Here is a 16,507-nt window from a genome sequence, read left to right on the forward strand (position 1 = left end):
GAGACGGAGTTTCATTCTTCTTGCCCAGGCTGGAGTGCAATGGCATGATCTTGGCTCACTGCAACCTCTGACTCCTGGGTTCAAGTGATTCTCCTTCCTCAGCCTCCTGAGTAGCTGGGATTACAGGCGCATGCCTCCACACCCAGCTACTTTTGTATTTTTAGTAGAGACAGGGTTTCTCCATGTTGGTCAGGCTGGTGTCGAACTCCTGACCTCAGGTGATCCACCTGCCTTGGCCTCCCAGAGTGCCGGGATTACAGGCGTGAGACACCACGCCTGGCCTCTTTTACATTTTTCACTGAAATGTAATTGGTGTACATTTTTTGCTTAACATCAATCTATAGCATCATGAATTGTCACATACAGAACACACTTCTTGACCAGCAGATCTAAAAATGGATTGTTCCAGCCTCCAGAAGTCCGTTTCTGCTCCCGCGTGGTTACTAACCTCCTAAGGTCGCTACTGTGTTGATGTCTACCCATGTAAATTAACTGTTTGCTTGAGCACTTGCATAGTAAGGGCTCTATATGCATTGTTCATATTGCAAAGATACTACTAAATGGTCCTTCAAAGGGTGATAGCAGTTTCCACTCTCACCAGACACATGTGAAGGCTAGTTCCCAAGCCCTTTCCAACGAAGTGGCTCATTAAATTTTTTTTTTTTTTTTGAGACGGAGTCTTGCTCTGTCGCCCAGGCTGGAGTGCAGTGGCGCGATCTCGGCTCACTGCAAGCTCCGCCTCCCAGGTTCACGCCTTTCGCCTTTCCCCTGCCTCAGCCTCCCGAGTAGCTGGGACTACAGGCGCCCGCCACCACACCTGGCTAATTTTTTGTATTTTTAGTAGAGACGGGATTTCACCGTGTTAGCCAGGATAGTCTCGATCTCCTGACCTCATGATCCGCCCGCCTCGGCCTCCCAAAGTGCTGGGATTACAGGTGTGAGCCACCGCGCCCAGCCTGTTTCCTATAATTTTTTATGTTGAGAATTTTTTGAAGTACCAAAATGCTGAAAGAACAGAACAAGGAATAGCTGCAAACGTCTCCCCTAAAGTCACCAGTTCTTACATTTCCCCTCAAACTTTTTTCTCTACAAACACATCCCATAGACAAATACACACACGCACACACATTTATTTTTATTTTTTGGCAAGATCATTTGAAAGTTAGTTGCAGACATCTTAATACTTTTTCCTACAGAACCACAATACCATTGTCTCAGCCAAGAAACTTAAATATAGTACAGTATTTTGTAATAGACAGTGCATATTCAAATTGTCTTTATAGCTCATAAAAAATCCAACACCCAGTCAAGGACTGCTCATGCATTTGGTGTTCATGTCTCTAGTCTGTCAGAGTATCCTCACTTTTGGTGGAGGAAGGGACTTAATTATGAATTTTTTTGTTTGTTTTTTGTTTTTTTGAGACAGAGTCTCACTCTGTCACCCAGGCTGGAGTGCAGTGGCGTGATCTCGGCTCACTGCAAGCTCCACTTCCCGTGTTCACACCATTCTCCTGCCTCAGCCTCCCAAATAGCTGGGACCACGGGCGCCCGCCACCACGCCCGGCTAATTTTTTGTATTTTTAGTAGAAACGGGGTTTCACCGTGTTAGCCAGGATGGTCTCGATCTCCTGACCTCGTGATCCACCCGGCTTGGCCTCCCAAAGTGCTGGGATTACAGGCGTGAGCCACCGCACCCGGCCCCAATTATGAATTTTTTTTAGACAGGCTGTCACTCTGTAGCCCAGAATGGAGTGCAGTGGCGCAGTCTTGGCTCAGTGCAACGTCTGCCTCCTGGGTTCAAGCAATCCTCCCACCTTAACCTCCTGAGTAGCTGGGATTACAAGTGTGTGCCACCATGCCCATTTATTTATTTATTTATTTATTTATTTATTTATTTATTGTATTTTTCGTAGAGACAGGATTTATCCTCGAAATCCCTGTGTTTTCCAGGCTGGTCTCTTGACTCTTGGGCTCATGCGATCCTCCCGCCTTGGCCTCCCAAAGTGCTGGGATTATAGGCGTGAGCCACTGCACCTGGCCTAGTAAGGGACTTTTACGGCATTGACGTTTTTGAAGAGTACAGACTAAATGTCTTTTTTTTTTTTTGAGCTATAATTCATATACCATACAATTTATTCACTGAAAGCTCAGCAGTTTTTAGTATATTCACAGCACTGTACAGCTGTCACTACAGTCAATTTTAGAACATTTGCATTACCCCAAAAAGAAACTCTGTACCCATTAGCAGTCACTACTTTTTTCCTTTGCCCCAACTCCCAGCCTTAAGCAACTGCCAGTCTGCTTTCTGTCTCTATTTCTGAGCTTACTGTGGGCTTTTCATAGGAACGGAGTCCTGTACAGTCTGGCCTTTTGTGTCTGGCTTCTTTCACTTAGCCTCATGTTTTCAAGGTTCATCCATATTGCAGGATCAGTACTTTATTCCTCTTTATGGCTTTTTATTTACCCGATCATCAACTGATGCACATTTCGGTTTGTGTCACTTTTTGTCTATTGTGAATGATGCTGCCGTGAACATCCATGTGCAAATATTTGTGTGGACATTGTTTCCAGTATTTTGCGGTGCATACCTAGAAGTGCAGTTGCTGGGTCATACAGGAACTTTTTGTTGAACACTTTGGGGAACCGTCACCCTTTTCCAAGGCAGATGTACCGTTTCACCTGCCTACCAGCAATGTAGGAGGGGCCTGGTTTCCCACATCCTTGTCAGCACTTGCTATGGTCTGCCTTTTTGATTCTAGCCATCTTGGCGGAGGTGAAGTAGTATTGCTGTGGTTTTGACAGTCCAGAACTTTTTTTTTTTTTCGAGACAGAGTCTCGCTGTGTTGCCAGGCTGGAGTGTAGTGGTGCAATCTCTGCTCACTGCAATCTCCGCCTCCCGGGTTCACGCCATTCTCCTGCCTCAGCCTCCCAAGTAGCTGGGATTACAGGCGCCCGCCACCACGCCCAGCTAATTTTTTGTATTTTTAGTAGAGACGGGGTTTCACTGTGTTAGCCAGGATGGTCTCAATCTCCTGACCTCGTGATCTGCTCACCTTGGCCTCCCAAAGTGCTGAGATTACAGGCGTGAGCCACCACGCCTGGCCCAGAACTGTCTTTTGAAATGTCCCACAGTGTGTATTATCTGATTATTTCCTCCGTGTTAGGCTCAGACTTAGCTTTCATGGCAAGAATTCTGCAGAAGGCGTCATGTGTCCTTGCTGAGGCAGCACCATATCGGGGCTCGTGGTGTCTGTTTGTGCCATCGTGTTCTCGTTGGTTGACGCTGAGTTTGATCTCTGGGTTGAGGCTGGGCAGGCCCACTGCGCTGGGGGTGCCTCTGTGGTTCATATGTGGTCTGTATGTTATGTTCCAGCATTTTCCGTTCATCTGGCCTTTGCGTTTCTGTGTGTTCTTCAGATGCTTGGGAAACCTCTGAATGGCAGAATCTCCCATCCCCTCTCCCTGGCTTGCTTATCAAGATGCCTTTGCCCTCGTGGCCTGATTTTCCACAGGACCTGTTTGCATGTGCCTGAGGGTGATGGAGGTAAAGCGAGATTAGGATGCAGGAAGGCCATTGTCACCCAACCCCGGTGTTGGATGTCCCCGGGTGTTGGATGTCCCTGCCTGACTGCTGCAAGAAGAGGGCTGATGAAATCCCAGGCTTGAAGCAATCTTGTTGCCTCCCACGAGGCAATGGCTGGGCCTTGTTTGTCTGAGGCCTCAGGCATCCACAGTTTGCTCACCTGGTCCCCTTATTTCAACTTTACATTCTGAAAATTGTCCAACATAGCCAAAGGTAGGGAGAGTAGAGTGAACCCTCATTCACCCAGGTCTTCCCATGTAGCAACTTTCTGCCATTCTGGTTACTTCTTTCCTTCCTAAATTTTTTTGGGGGTGCCTGGAATAATATTTTAAAGCTAATCCAGGACATTAGTTCACCTTTGCATATTTCAGTTAGTATCTTTAACAATAACAATTTTGTGAAAATCAAAACCACAATACCGGCCGGGCATGGTGGCTCATGCCTGTAATCCCAGCACTTTGGGAGGCCGAGGTGGGTGGGTCACTAGAGGTCAGGAGTTTGAGACTAGCCTAGCCAACATGGTGAAACTCCGTCTCTACTAAAAATATAAAAATTAGCTGGGCGTGGTGGCGCTCACCTATAGTCACAGCTACTCAGGAGGCTGAGGCAGGAGAATTGCTTGAGCCCAGGAGGCAGAGGTTGCAGTGAGCCAAGATCGCACCACTGCACTCCAGCTTGGGCAACAGAGTGAGACTCCATCTCAAAAAAAAAAAAAATACACACACACACATACAAAAAAACAGGCAATACCATCATCACAGCTTATAATGATTCCTTAACATCTAATGCAGGTCCATTTTCTCATTTCCCTGGCCCAAAAAGTCTTCACAAAACTTTTTGTTTGAATTTGGATCTAAACGAAGTCTACACATGAAGTGTCTTTTAAGTCTCTTTTTTAAATTTTTAATTTTTTAAAAATTTTTTTGAGACAAGGTCTTGCTTTGTCACCCAGACTGGAGTGCAGTGGCATGAACACAGCTCACTTGCAGCCTCAACCTCCTAGGTTCGATGATCCCCCAGCCTTCTCCCGAGTAGCTGGAACCACAGGTACATGCCACCATGCCCAGCTAATTTTTTAATTTTTTGTAGAGACAGTGTCTCGCCATGTTGCCTAGGCCGGTCTCTAACTCCCAGACTCAAACGATCCTCTGGCCTTGGCCTCCCAAACTGTTGAGATTACAGACGTTAGCCACCATGCCCAGCCCCAAGCCTTTTTTTTTAAAAAAAAAAAAATAACTTTATTGTTTTTATAAGTAGAGTTTAAAAAATAGTCTGTTCTTTTAGAGTTATAGTAAAATTGTGAAGATAATACAGGGAGTCGCCATATACCCCTCACCCCGTTTCCTCCATTATTAACGTTGTATATTCATGTTCTATTAATGAACCAATATTGGTACATCAATTATTCGGTGAAGTCTGTACTTTATTCACACTTCCGTAGTTTTGCCTGCCACCCTTTTCTGTCCCAGGATCCCATCTGGGATCCCACCCGATATTTGGTCCTCAGGTCTCCCGAGGTCCTCTCAGCTGGGAGTTTCTCAGGCTCTACTTGTTTTTGATGACCTTGACAGTTTTCAGGAGCATTGATCAGAGCTTTTTCTTTTCTTTTCTTTTTCATACGGAATCTCCCTCTGTCACCCAGGCTGGAGTGAAGTGGTGTGATCTCTGCTCACTGCAACCTCTGCCTCCCAGATTCAAGCAATTCTCCTGCCTCAGCCTCCTGAGTAACTGGGACCACAGTTGCATGCCATCATGCCCGGCTAAGTTTTGTGTTTTTAGTAGAGTCAAGAGGTTTCACCATGTTGGCCAGACTGGTCTTGAACTCCTGAACTCAAGTGATCTGCCTGCCATGGCCTCCCAAAGTGCTGGGATTACAGGTGTGAGCCACCACACCCAGCCGGTCAGGGATTTTGTAGGATGCTCCCTATTGGAATTTGTCTGATGTTTTTCTCATAATGAGACTGGGTGATGAGTTTTGGGGAGGAAGACACAGAGTTAAGGACCATTTTCATCCCATCACATCCAGGGTACAGCAAATCATCATGATTTAAGTCACTTTTAATTTTAATGCCCCCACCTCATGCTTTTTCTTGGATGCCATCTTATTCTGTGGAGAAACTGGGTCTCACCCCATAGCATCTCCACCATCTACATCTGGCCGGGTGCATCCTCATGGTGGTGTTTCCCTGTGCCCCATTTCCCAAATCCCTGAGAACCAGTGGTTAGATCTAGAGGCCTGGCCAGGGACGGTGGCTCATGCCTGTAAATCCCAGCACTTTGGGAGGCCGAGGCGGGCATATCACTTGAGGTGGGCAGATCACTTGAGGTCAGGAATTCAAGACCAGTTTGGCCAACATGGTTGAAACCCCATCTCTACTAAAAATACAAAAAATTAGCCAGACGTGGTGGCTTACGCCTGTAATCCCAGCTACTCGGGAGGCTGAGGCATGAGAATTGCTTGAACCTGTGGGGTGGGGAGCGGAGGTTGCAGTGAGCCGAGATCGCGCCACTGCACTTCAGCCTGGGTGACAGAGCAAGACTGTTTGAAAAAAAAAAAAAGAAGAAAAAAAAAGATCTAGAGGCCCGATACGATTCAGGCTTGCATTTTCACCAGATTTCTGCTGGAACTGCCTGCAGGCTTTGGGCTTCACTGTAAGCTCCTGTGTTTGTGTGCACTGCAGCCCAGTCGTCTAAACAGCAGACGTATATTTTCTCCCATTCTGGAGGCTGGAAATCTGAGCACGAGGTGCCAGGGTTGCTTTCTCCTGAGGCCCCTCATCTTGGCTTGCAGATGGCCGCCCTTTCCCTGTGTCTTCGAGTGGTCTTTCCTCTGGTCATCTGGGTCCTACTCTCCTACTTGCATAAGGACACCAGTCACATCGGATTAGGGCCCACCCTAAATATCTCATTTCAGCTTAATCACCTCTGTAAAGACCCTGTCTCCAAATACAGTCCCATTCTGAGGTCCTGGGGTTTAGGGCTTCCACATAAGCCTTTTGGAGGACACAGTTCAGCCCCTATTATTCCCCTTAGGGCTCCTGTGTCTCCATCCACACAAAGTGGGTCAGGGTGTCACACACCAGAGCAGGCAGAGCCAGCCCCACAGGGAACAGCAAATTCTCCAGCCAGCTGGTTCAACAGCAAGAGATGGGATCCTCCCTGAATTCACCCTCTCCTGCCTGGGGCCAGTTTTCAGGAGGGGACAGGTGTCGTTCTTTCCACCATGAGAAAGAACCTCTGACCTGCACCTTTCTTAGCACTGCTAGGAGCTATTCAGGCACGCCAGCTTCTCAGGCATGGCAGTTTTCAGAGCACCTGCCTGTCAGCTTGTATTACGTGGGAGGTGACCGCTCGGCTTGCAGGGAGTTCCAGGTTGCCACCCTGCAACCCATGAATCCAACAAGAACCACCTCAGCCGCTCCGACGCGCTGGGCACCTGCCGTGTGCTGGGCGCCGCGCTGGGGTCTTTACAGGTTCTGCTCTTGAATCCTCTCTTAGTCCCATTTCTCCCACAGCAGAGAAAACTGAGGCACAGAGAGGTTCAACAGTATGAGCAGGAAAGTCTCTTCCTCCCAGAATAATTGCTTCCACGCACCCTTTCCTGGGCACTTGGTGGCATTTTAAAGGCCTGCTACTCTTTTCTCACAAAAAGCTTTCTTTTTCCCTCCATTTGAACAAATTATAGAAATTGCTGTATATTGTCTGGGTGTGGTGGGTCACGCCTGTAATCCCAGCACTTCAGGAGGTCAAGGTGGGTGGATCATCTGAGCTCAGGAGTTTGAGATCAGCTTGGCCAACATGACAAAACCCTGTCTCTACTAAAAATATAAAAATTAGCCAGGTGTGGTGGCACACACCTGTAATCCCAGCTACTTGGGAGGCTGAGGCAGGAGAATTGCTTGAATCCACAAGGCAGAGGTTGCAGTGAGCCGAGGTCGCACCACTTTACTCTAGCCTGGGGGACAGAGTGAGACTCTGTCTCCCCCCGCCTCCCCCCAAAAAATTGCCATATATTGACAAACATGTACAAGTCACACATACTTTAAAGAATTGTAGGTCGAGCGTGGTGGATCACACCTGTAATCCCAGCACTTTGGGAGGCTAAGGCAGGCAGATCACCTGAGGTTAGGAGTTCGAAACCAGCCTGGCCAACATGGGAAAACCCTGTCTCTACTATTTTACAAAAACTAGCCAGGCTTGGTGGCACGTGTCTGTAATTCCAGTTACTCAGGAGGCTGGGGCAGGAGAATTGCTTGAACCTGGGAGGGGGAGGTTGCAGTGAGCCAAGATGGCGCTAATGCACTGTAGCCCAGGTGACAAAGCAAGACTCTGTCTCAGGAAAAAAAAAATGTGACAGGAAAAGCTGGGCATGTGGCAGCTGCTTGTGGTCCTAGCTACATGGGAGGCTGAAGCGGGAGGATTGCTTGAACCCAGGAGTTTGAGACTGGAGTGAGCCGTAATTACCCCCACTGTACTCCAGGCTGGGCAACAGAGCAAGACCCTGTCTCCAAAAAAAAAAAAAAAAAAAGAGCGTACATTCTGTAATCTATTTATTTACTCATTATTATTATTTTCTGCTATTTCTCAGTGTTGCTGGATATGTCCATCGTTTGTTTTTGTTGCTGTGGAATTGGACTCCATTCTATGAGCAGATCACTGTCTTACGCATCTCTTCCATTGTCCACGTATGTCTGGCCTGCCTGCAGCTTTTTAGTGCAGTGGCACTCTGAAGGAACGTGTGCAACTGCCTCCCTCAATCAAGGTCTTCAACCTGGAGTGTGCCTCAGCATCACCAGGAGGGCTGTGAAAACAGATTGCTGGGCTCCATCCCTGGAGAGTCTGAGGCAGTGGATCTGGGTGGGGCCCCGAGAGTCTGCATTTCTGGCAAGCTCCTGGGTGATGCTGTTGCTGCTAGTCTGGGCACCACCACACTCTGAGAACCACTGAGCTGGGATGTGTACCGTGACGTGGAATCTCTGGAAGACCTCTTCATGGTTGTGGTTCTGATTCATGCTGGTCTTCTGCAGGCCCTCCTCCCAGATCCCGCCGCCTACCCCCACCCAAGGGAGGGGCAGTCACCCTCCTCTTCTTTCTTTCTTTCTTTTTTTTTTTAATTTTTTTGAGACAGAGTCTCACTCTGTCGCCCAGGCTGGAGTGCAGTGGCGGGATCTCGGCTCACTGCAAGCTCCGCCTCCTGGGTTCACACCATTCTCCTACCTCAGCCTCCCAAGTAGCTGGGACTACAGGCGCCCACCACCACGCCCAGCTAATTTTTTATATTTTTAGTAGAGACGGGGTTTCACCGTGTTAGCCAGGATGGTCTCAATCTCCTGACCTTGTGATCCACCGGCCTCCCAAAGTGCTGGGATTACAGGCGTGAGCCACCGCGCCTGGCCACCCTCCTCTTCTTTCTAATGCAGCGGTCCTCAACCTTTTTGGCAGCAGGGACCGTTTTTGTGGAAGACAGTTTTTCCATGGACTGGGTCGGGGGATGGTTTCGGGATGATTCAGGCGCATTACGTTTATTGTGCACTTTATTTCTATTATCATTACATTGTAATATAGAATGAAATAATTATACAACTCACCATAATGTAGAATCAGTGGGAGCACTGAGCTTGTTTTCCTGCAACTAGACAGCTCCATCTGTTCCATCTGGGGGTGACGCGGACAGTGACAGATCATCAGGCATTAAGATCTCACAAGGAACATGTAACCTAGATCCCTCGCATGCAGTTCCCAATAGGGTTCACATTCCTATGAAATTTATTTATTTTTTTTTTTTGAGACAGAGTCTCGCTCTGTTGTCCAGGTTGGAGTGCAATGGCGTAATCTCGACTCACTGTAACCTCCACCTCCCAGGTTCAAGTGATTCTCCTGCCTCAGTCTCCCAAGTAGCTGGAATTACAGGCGCACACCACTACACTCGGCTAATTTTTTTTGTATTTTTAGTAGAGATGGGGTTTCACCATGTTAGTCAGGCTGGTCTCAAACTCCTGACCTCAGGTGATCTGCCTGCCTCGGCCTCCCCAAGTGCTGGGATTACAGGTGTGGGCCACCGCGCCCAGCCATCTTTTTTTTTTTTTTTTTTGAGATGCTGTCTCCCTCTATCACCCAGGCTGGAGTGCAGTGGCATGATCTCGGCTCATTGCAACCTCTGCCTCCCAGGTTCAAGCAATTCTTCTGCCTCAGCCTCCCAAATAGCTGGGATTACAGGCGTACACCACCACGCCCAGCTAATTTTTGTGTTTTTAGTAGAGACGAGGTTTCGCCATGTTGGCCAGGCTGGTCTTGAACTCCTGGCCTCAGGTGATCTACTCGCCTCAGCTTCCCAAAGTGCTGAGATTACAGGCGTGAGCCACCACGCACAGCCTAAAATTTTTTCTTAAGGTAAATTAGAGATGGGGTCTCATTTTGTTGCCCAGGCTGGTCTCGAACTCCTGGGCTAAAGCAATCCTCTCACCTCAGCCTCCCAAAGTGCTGGGATTATAGGTGTGAGCCACCATGCCCAGCCTCTATACTGTTTTTTAGGGCTAAAATGTTGGTGTCCTCGCAGGACATCGTAGAGTCAATGCTTCTGTTGGAATATTGGACATCGGCTGGGCGTGGTGGCTCATGCTTGTAGTCCCAGCACTTTGGGAGGCCTAGGCAGGCGGATCACTTGAGGTCAGGAGTTCGAGACCAGCCTGGCCAACATGGTGAAACCATCTCTACTAAAAATACAAAAATTAGCCGGGTGTGGTAGCAGGCGCCTGTAATTCCAGCTACTCAGGAGGCTAAAGCAGGAGAATCTCTTGAACCCAGGAGGCAGAGGTTGCCTTGAGTCGAGATTGCACCAGTGCACTCCAGCCTGGGTGACAGAGTGAGACCCTGTCTCAAAAAAAAAAAAAAAAAGAAGATTGGATGTGAATGTCAACAGGAGTCTTGAACACTTACCATGTGCTCAAAGCATTTCACGTGAATATCCCGTGTAAAGCTCACGATAACCAGACGAAGTAGGTACTGTTATCTCCATTGTTAGTGGAAACTCTGCAGCCCCAGAGAGCTTATGAATATATATAATATGCTCATGGACACCCAGCTAGTAAGAGGCAGAGCTGGGATTTGAACCCAGGCAGTCGACAGCCTGGCTTGTGCTTTCTCAGACACAGTGCTACCTCTGAGGTTATTGGCATTTTCTACTCTCCTGCTCCCTGATTCAGCCCTGCTCTTATCTCCTCTGTCCTGTAGGAACCATCCAGTCAGGATATCCAGTTTAAAATGCTGTAGCTGGCCAGGCATGGTGGCTCATGCCTGTAATCCCAGCACTTTGGGAAGCTGAGATGGGTGGATCACAAGGTCAAGAGATCGAGAAAATCCTGGCCAACATGGAAAAACCCCATCTCTACTGAAAATACAAAATTAGCTGGGCATGGTGGCGCATGCCTGTAGTCGCAGCTACTCGAGAGGCTGAGGCAGGAGAATCACTTGAACCCGGGAGGAGGAGGTTGCAGTGAGCCGAGATCGTGCCACTTGCACTCCAGCCTGGTGACAAAGCGAGACTCCAAATAAAATTAAATTAAATTAAAACATAAAATACTGTAGCTGCCTGGGTGTGGTGACTCACGCCTATAATCCCAGCACTTTGGGAGGCCGAGGTGGGCAGATCACCTGAGGTCAGGAGTTCAAGACCAGCCTGGCCAACATGGTGAAACCCCGTCTCTACTAAAAATATGAAAATTACCTGAGTGTGGTGGTGCGTGCCTGTAGTACCAGCTACTCGGGAGGCTGAGGTGGGAGGATTGCTTGAACTTGGGAGGTGGAGGCTGCAGTGAGCTGAGATCATACCAGTGCACTCCAGCCTGAGTGACAGAGCGAGACCCTGTCTCAAAAAAAAAAAAAACAAAAAAAAAAACAAGCTGTAGCCAATTCACAGAGGCATTTACCCTTCACACGTGAGCCAAGTGGCCCGTGTAGGTGGGTTCTATTATGGCAGCACTCTGTGTGATGCAGCCCTGCAGAGTCCCAGCCCCCATAGATACCTTGGTCAGCCCTTACAAGGGAAGGGGCGTGTTTTACTCAGTTTCGCTCAGTTGTTGGGCTGTCATCAATTAGTATCAAGTTCAAGTTAATCCCCTGGGCCAGTAGACCACTTGGTGGCATTCATCATGGGCTCATTATTTTTTCCCCTGTAATAGCAAAGGCTGGAAACCATGTAGGTGTCCATGAGTATGGGCCTGGCTCCAGGTGTACCATGTTTTAAAAAGGATGAGGCAGCTCTGTGTGGTCTGAGTGTGAGTGATCTCCAAGATAGAGTGTTGCATGAGCAAAGCAGCTCGGCTGTACACCTGTGCTGCCATTGCGGAAAGAATATGTCCGTGCCATTATTCACCTGGCACATCTAAGGAAGGGTTCCTCCGGAGAGGGATTCGAGTTGCCGGGAAATGAGAGGGAAAGCTTACTCTCCACTGAATACCTGTTGGTAGGCTTGAGTTTTATGCTACATGTATACAATATCACTTATTTTTTTAAAAAAAAAAGTTAAAATGAGGCTGTACCTTCTATTCATGTTTCTTTAGCCCTGTGTCACCTGGAGGGCAAATAAAGACCTCAGAGGCTCAGAGTCCTTAGAGTTGGATAGAGCATGGGGCTCTATCATTACCAGCTCCCTAGGAGCAGAAACTTCCACTCTTTAAAAATGAGAAACCTGCAGGGTGCGGTGCAGTGTTTCACGCCTATAATCCCAGGACTTTGGGAAGGCCAGGCAGGAGGACTGCTTGAGGCTTAGAGTTTGAAACCAGCCTGGACAACATAGCAAGACCCCATCTCTACAAAATAATGATAATAATAAAGCCTGGTGTGGTGGCTGCACCTGTAGCCCTAGCTACTTGGGAAGCTGAGGCGGGATTGCTTGAGCCCGGGAGTTTGAGGGTACAGCGAGCTATCATTGCACCACTGCACCCCAGCCTGGTCAACAGCAAGACCCTGTCTCTTTAGAGAAATCAGGCAGAGGAAGGCAGAGACCCTGACCCAAGAGGGAGCATGAAAGACAGCAGGAGCAATGGCAAGCGATGTAACGCGGCCCTGCAGAGAGTCCCAGCCTCCATAGGTGCCTTGTTCAGCCCTTGCAAGGAAGGGGTCATTTTCACCAGTTTTTCTCAGTTGGGCTGTTATCAGTACCCAGTTCAAGTCAATCCCCTGGGCCAGTAGCCCACGTGTGTGGTATTCATCATGGGCTCGCTATTTTTCCCTTCCCAGGTATAAACTCCCAAGCTCCCCAGTTCACTGCTTGACTGATGGAGGAAAACAGTGATTGGGTGATGACCGTTTTCTTGTTTCTGCAGTTCTTGGCCAGGCTGACCGAGAGGTTCGTATTGGGAGTGGATATGTTCGTGGAGACACTGTGGAAAGTCTGGACCGAGATCTTGGATGTTCTTGGACTTGATGGTAGGTGTGGGGGTGGCATTCACGTAAGGTGTCATTCTATTTTGGTGATTCCCATAGTGTGGAACTGGTACTCACAGTGAGTAATACATGAGAAAGTTGCACAGGGCTGGTCAGTGAGGATATGAGTGAACATTTTTTATTTTAATAGTCTCATATATAGGCCAGGCATGATGGCTCATGCCTGTAATCCCAGCACTTTGGGAGACCAAGGTGGGAGGGTTGCTTGAACCCAAGAATTCAAGACCAGCCTGGTTAACATGGTGAGATCCCATCTCTACAAAAAAAAGTACAAAAAATTTGCTGGGTGTGGTGGTGCACACCTGTAGTCCCCCATCCACTTGGGAGGCTGAGGCAGGAGGATTGCCTGAGATCAGGAGTTCGAGGCTGCAGTGAGCTATGATCATGCCACTGTACTCCACACTGGACAACAGAACAAGACTCCTCTCAAATAATCATAAAAATAAAAAACAAATGGCCCATCAAAGCTGAGATTTCTCAGATGCCACTTAGGGTAAAGTGCAGCTGGATAGTGCCAACTTGTGTGTCTGTAGGTAAAACACGTGGACCAGAGGTATAGTGCTCTGGCTTACTGGGATCCGTGCAAGAAATGACTAGTTATTTAGGCAGAAGGGGATTTCATGAGACAGAGACACTCACAGAACCATCAGAAAGGCTGAGGGAGAGATGCATGGCCTCAGACACTGCCGAACTGGCTGTCCAGGGTTGCAGCTGTTGAAACCATTGAGTTCAAGGTCACACAACTGTAGTATAATTTGAGGACCAGGAGGCCACTGCTGCCACCACAACAACTAGACTTTGCATGTGGGTGCAGGGACCCTTGCCGTTTCTGGAACCATGCATATCGGCTGCAACACTTCACTTAATTTCCCAAGTCGTGTGTGTATGGGGGAACTGCCAGGCGGAACTTACTTTCTGTCCAGTCCCTAGCTGCGAGGGAGGCAGGCTAATGTGGTTCTTAGCTCTCCAGCTTCTGCCATCCAGGAAGGCAGGCTGGGAGTAGGTGTCACCCGATGCTGCACCAGCCCGTCCACCATACCCACCGCATGGGGCAAGAATTGCCAGGGGAGCTGGCCCCTGGTTTTGTGGGCTAGGGGAGGAGGGTAGTGCAGTTCGATAGTGCAGTGCTAGTCACACGTTTATAGCCAGGAAGAGAACATTGGTGGGGCACGGCCCCTCACTTTCTATATGTGGGAGGGGGCACTGATACTGGTCTTGGCGGATGGCAAGGCAGCAACAGTCATGGTAACTGAGCTGGGCACTCCTAGTCCAGTCCTGCAGCCTGTGCTACCCCCAGCCTTACACTCCCCTTCCCAGGTAGCCCTGCCCCACCTCCACCTGCATTCCATCGGGGGGTGACAGGAGCTAACCCAGGCAGAGTGCCCAGGGTGTACAGCTTTTATACCCAGAGGAGACCTTGTCACTTACCGCCTTAAGAGCTTCAGAGGCATCCCATGCTCTCAGGATGAAGTAACCTTCCCATTTTCTCTACCGTGCCCCGTGGTGTGCCAGGTAAGCAGGGATCTCCTAGCTGCCCCCGCTCCACTGCTCTCCTTCCGTCCACAAGGTGGAGGCCGCTCTTCCCCTGGGCCTTTCCAGAGGAAATCCCCCAGCTGGGCTCTTTCCAGCCCCACGGCCCTGGTCCCTGGTCCCAGCTGCCACCTGTCTGACGGGAAGGTCTGCAGTTGCTGCATGTGGCAGGGTTCCTGAGACCATCTACAGGCTCGCTGGTTCCCTAGGAGCACTGGCAGGACTCAGCATATAGTTGTCCTTACGGCTGTGATTTATTGTGACGGAAGGACGCAAACACCATCAGCAAAGGGAAAAGGCATGTGAATTCCCGGGCAGGCCAGGCTCAAACTTCAGAGTCCTCTCCCTGTGGAGTCACACAGGACACACTTAATTCCCCCAGCAGAGGGTGCCCACCAAGGACTCTGTGCCCCGGCTTTTTACTGGGGGCTGGTCGTGTAGTCACCCTCTGCTTGACACGTGTCAAAATTCTAGACTCCCAGAGGGAACGCAGGTGTTGTCATAAACCACATCATTTGTGTCAACAGCCTAGGCCTGGCGTCTCCGGGCTGCACTCTGGCCCCAGCTCTGCACCTGGCACAAAGAGGCCCTTTTTGTTTGTTTTTGTTTAGGATCTCACTCTGTTGCCCAGGCTGGAGTGCAGTGGCTTAATCACGGCTCACTACAGCCTCAATTTCCTGGGCTCGTGATCCTCCCACCTCAGCCTCCCGAGTAGCTGGGACCACAGGCCCACACTACCACGCCTGGCTAATTTTTAAATTTTCTGTGGAGACAGAGTCTTACCATGTTGCCCAGGCTGGTCTCAAACTCTTGGGCTCAAACCATTCTCCTGCTTCAGCCTCCCAAAGTGCTGGGATTATAGGCGTGAGCCACCACACCCAGCCCACCCTTGGTTAATAAGAGCAGGAGGGCTGTGGGTCCCACTGCTTAGCCAGTCATGTGGGCTGAAATGTGCTCCCCAAGAATACGTGTTCCAGTCCTAATCCTGGACCTGTGAGTGAGCCCTTGTTTGGGAGTGGGGTCTGCATATGTGATCGAGTTAAATGAGATCGTCTTGGATTAGGGTGGACCCTCAGTGTAATGATTGATGTCCTTATAAGAAGTGGGGAATTTGGACACAGAAACACCAAGAAACATAGGGAGAAGACGGCCATGCGAAATGAGAAACAGGGACTGGAGGGACGGAGCCACAAGCCAAGGAACACTGGGGCCACCAGAAGCTGGAAGAGGCGAGGAAGGATCCTCCCTTGAACTTTCAGAGGGAGTATGGCCCCACCGAGACCTTGATTTCAGACTTCCAGCCTCCAGAACTGCAAGTGGATGAATTTCTGCTGTCAACCACCCAGTTTGTAGTGGTTGGTTGCGGCAGTCACGGGAAACCATTATACCATAGCCCTGTTACATGTGGAATCTCTCAGCACCGCCATCGGTCCTTGACACCCACATTTTACTGATCAGAGATGGGGGAGTGGGGTCCTCTGGCCATGATGGGCACACTGGTTCATACCTGTTGACACCCCAGGCCATTCAGAAACGTCTCCAGCCTTAATTCATTGAGTTCAGCGTTTAAGAGGCCTTAGGCCAACTCAGTCACCTCACTGCTCAGACAAAGAATCGGAGGTGTCAGCATAGCCAGAGGACACTGTGCACCTGGCAGCCCCTCGGGGCCACTCGTGGCCCCTCCTGGGACTTGGCAGAGTTAACGCACCCTCCCCCAGATGCAGCCACTGCGTGCAATCCTCTTAGCTTCCGTATCCACCACCTGCCCGGATTGTCAAACTCTCTGTGTTTTCATCGCCACCCATTGAACCCTGGAGAAACAAACCTGATTGCAGAAAATCACACGCAGCTTGGAATGAAAAACTACAGAGTAGGAACAGCCTCCTAATCATATGGAAGAAGCCCAGAATAGAGGCATCGGCAGCGGATCCACGAGCCGTGAATGCCTGC

General features: G+C 49.4%; 1 protein-coding gene across 1 annotated transcript in view; it reads left to right on the forward strand.

Annotated features, from left to right (window-relative positions):
* The window catches only part of BRI3BP (BRI3 binding protein), a 33,900-nt gene that overhangs the window by 7,595 nt on the left and 9,798 nt on the right, over positions 1-16,507 (forward strand). Inside the window, exon 2 of the mRNA XM_054444074.2 lies at positions 12,907-13,009. Coding sequence (XP_054300049.1) covers positions 12,907-13,009 — 103 coding nt within the window. The remainder of the gene's footprint in view (positions 1-12,906; positions 13,010-16,507) is intronic.

Source organism: Pongo pygmaeus, chromosome 10, assembly GCF_028885625.2.
Source record: "Pongo pygmaeus isolate AG05252 chromosome 10, NHGRI_mPonPyg2-v2.0_pri, whole genome shotgun sequence".
Classification (NCBI taxonomy): Eukaryota; Metazoa; Chordata; class Mammalia; order Primates; family Hominidae; genus Pongo; species Pongo pygmaeus.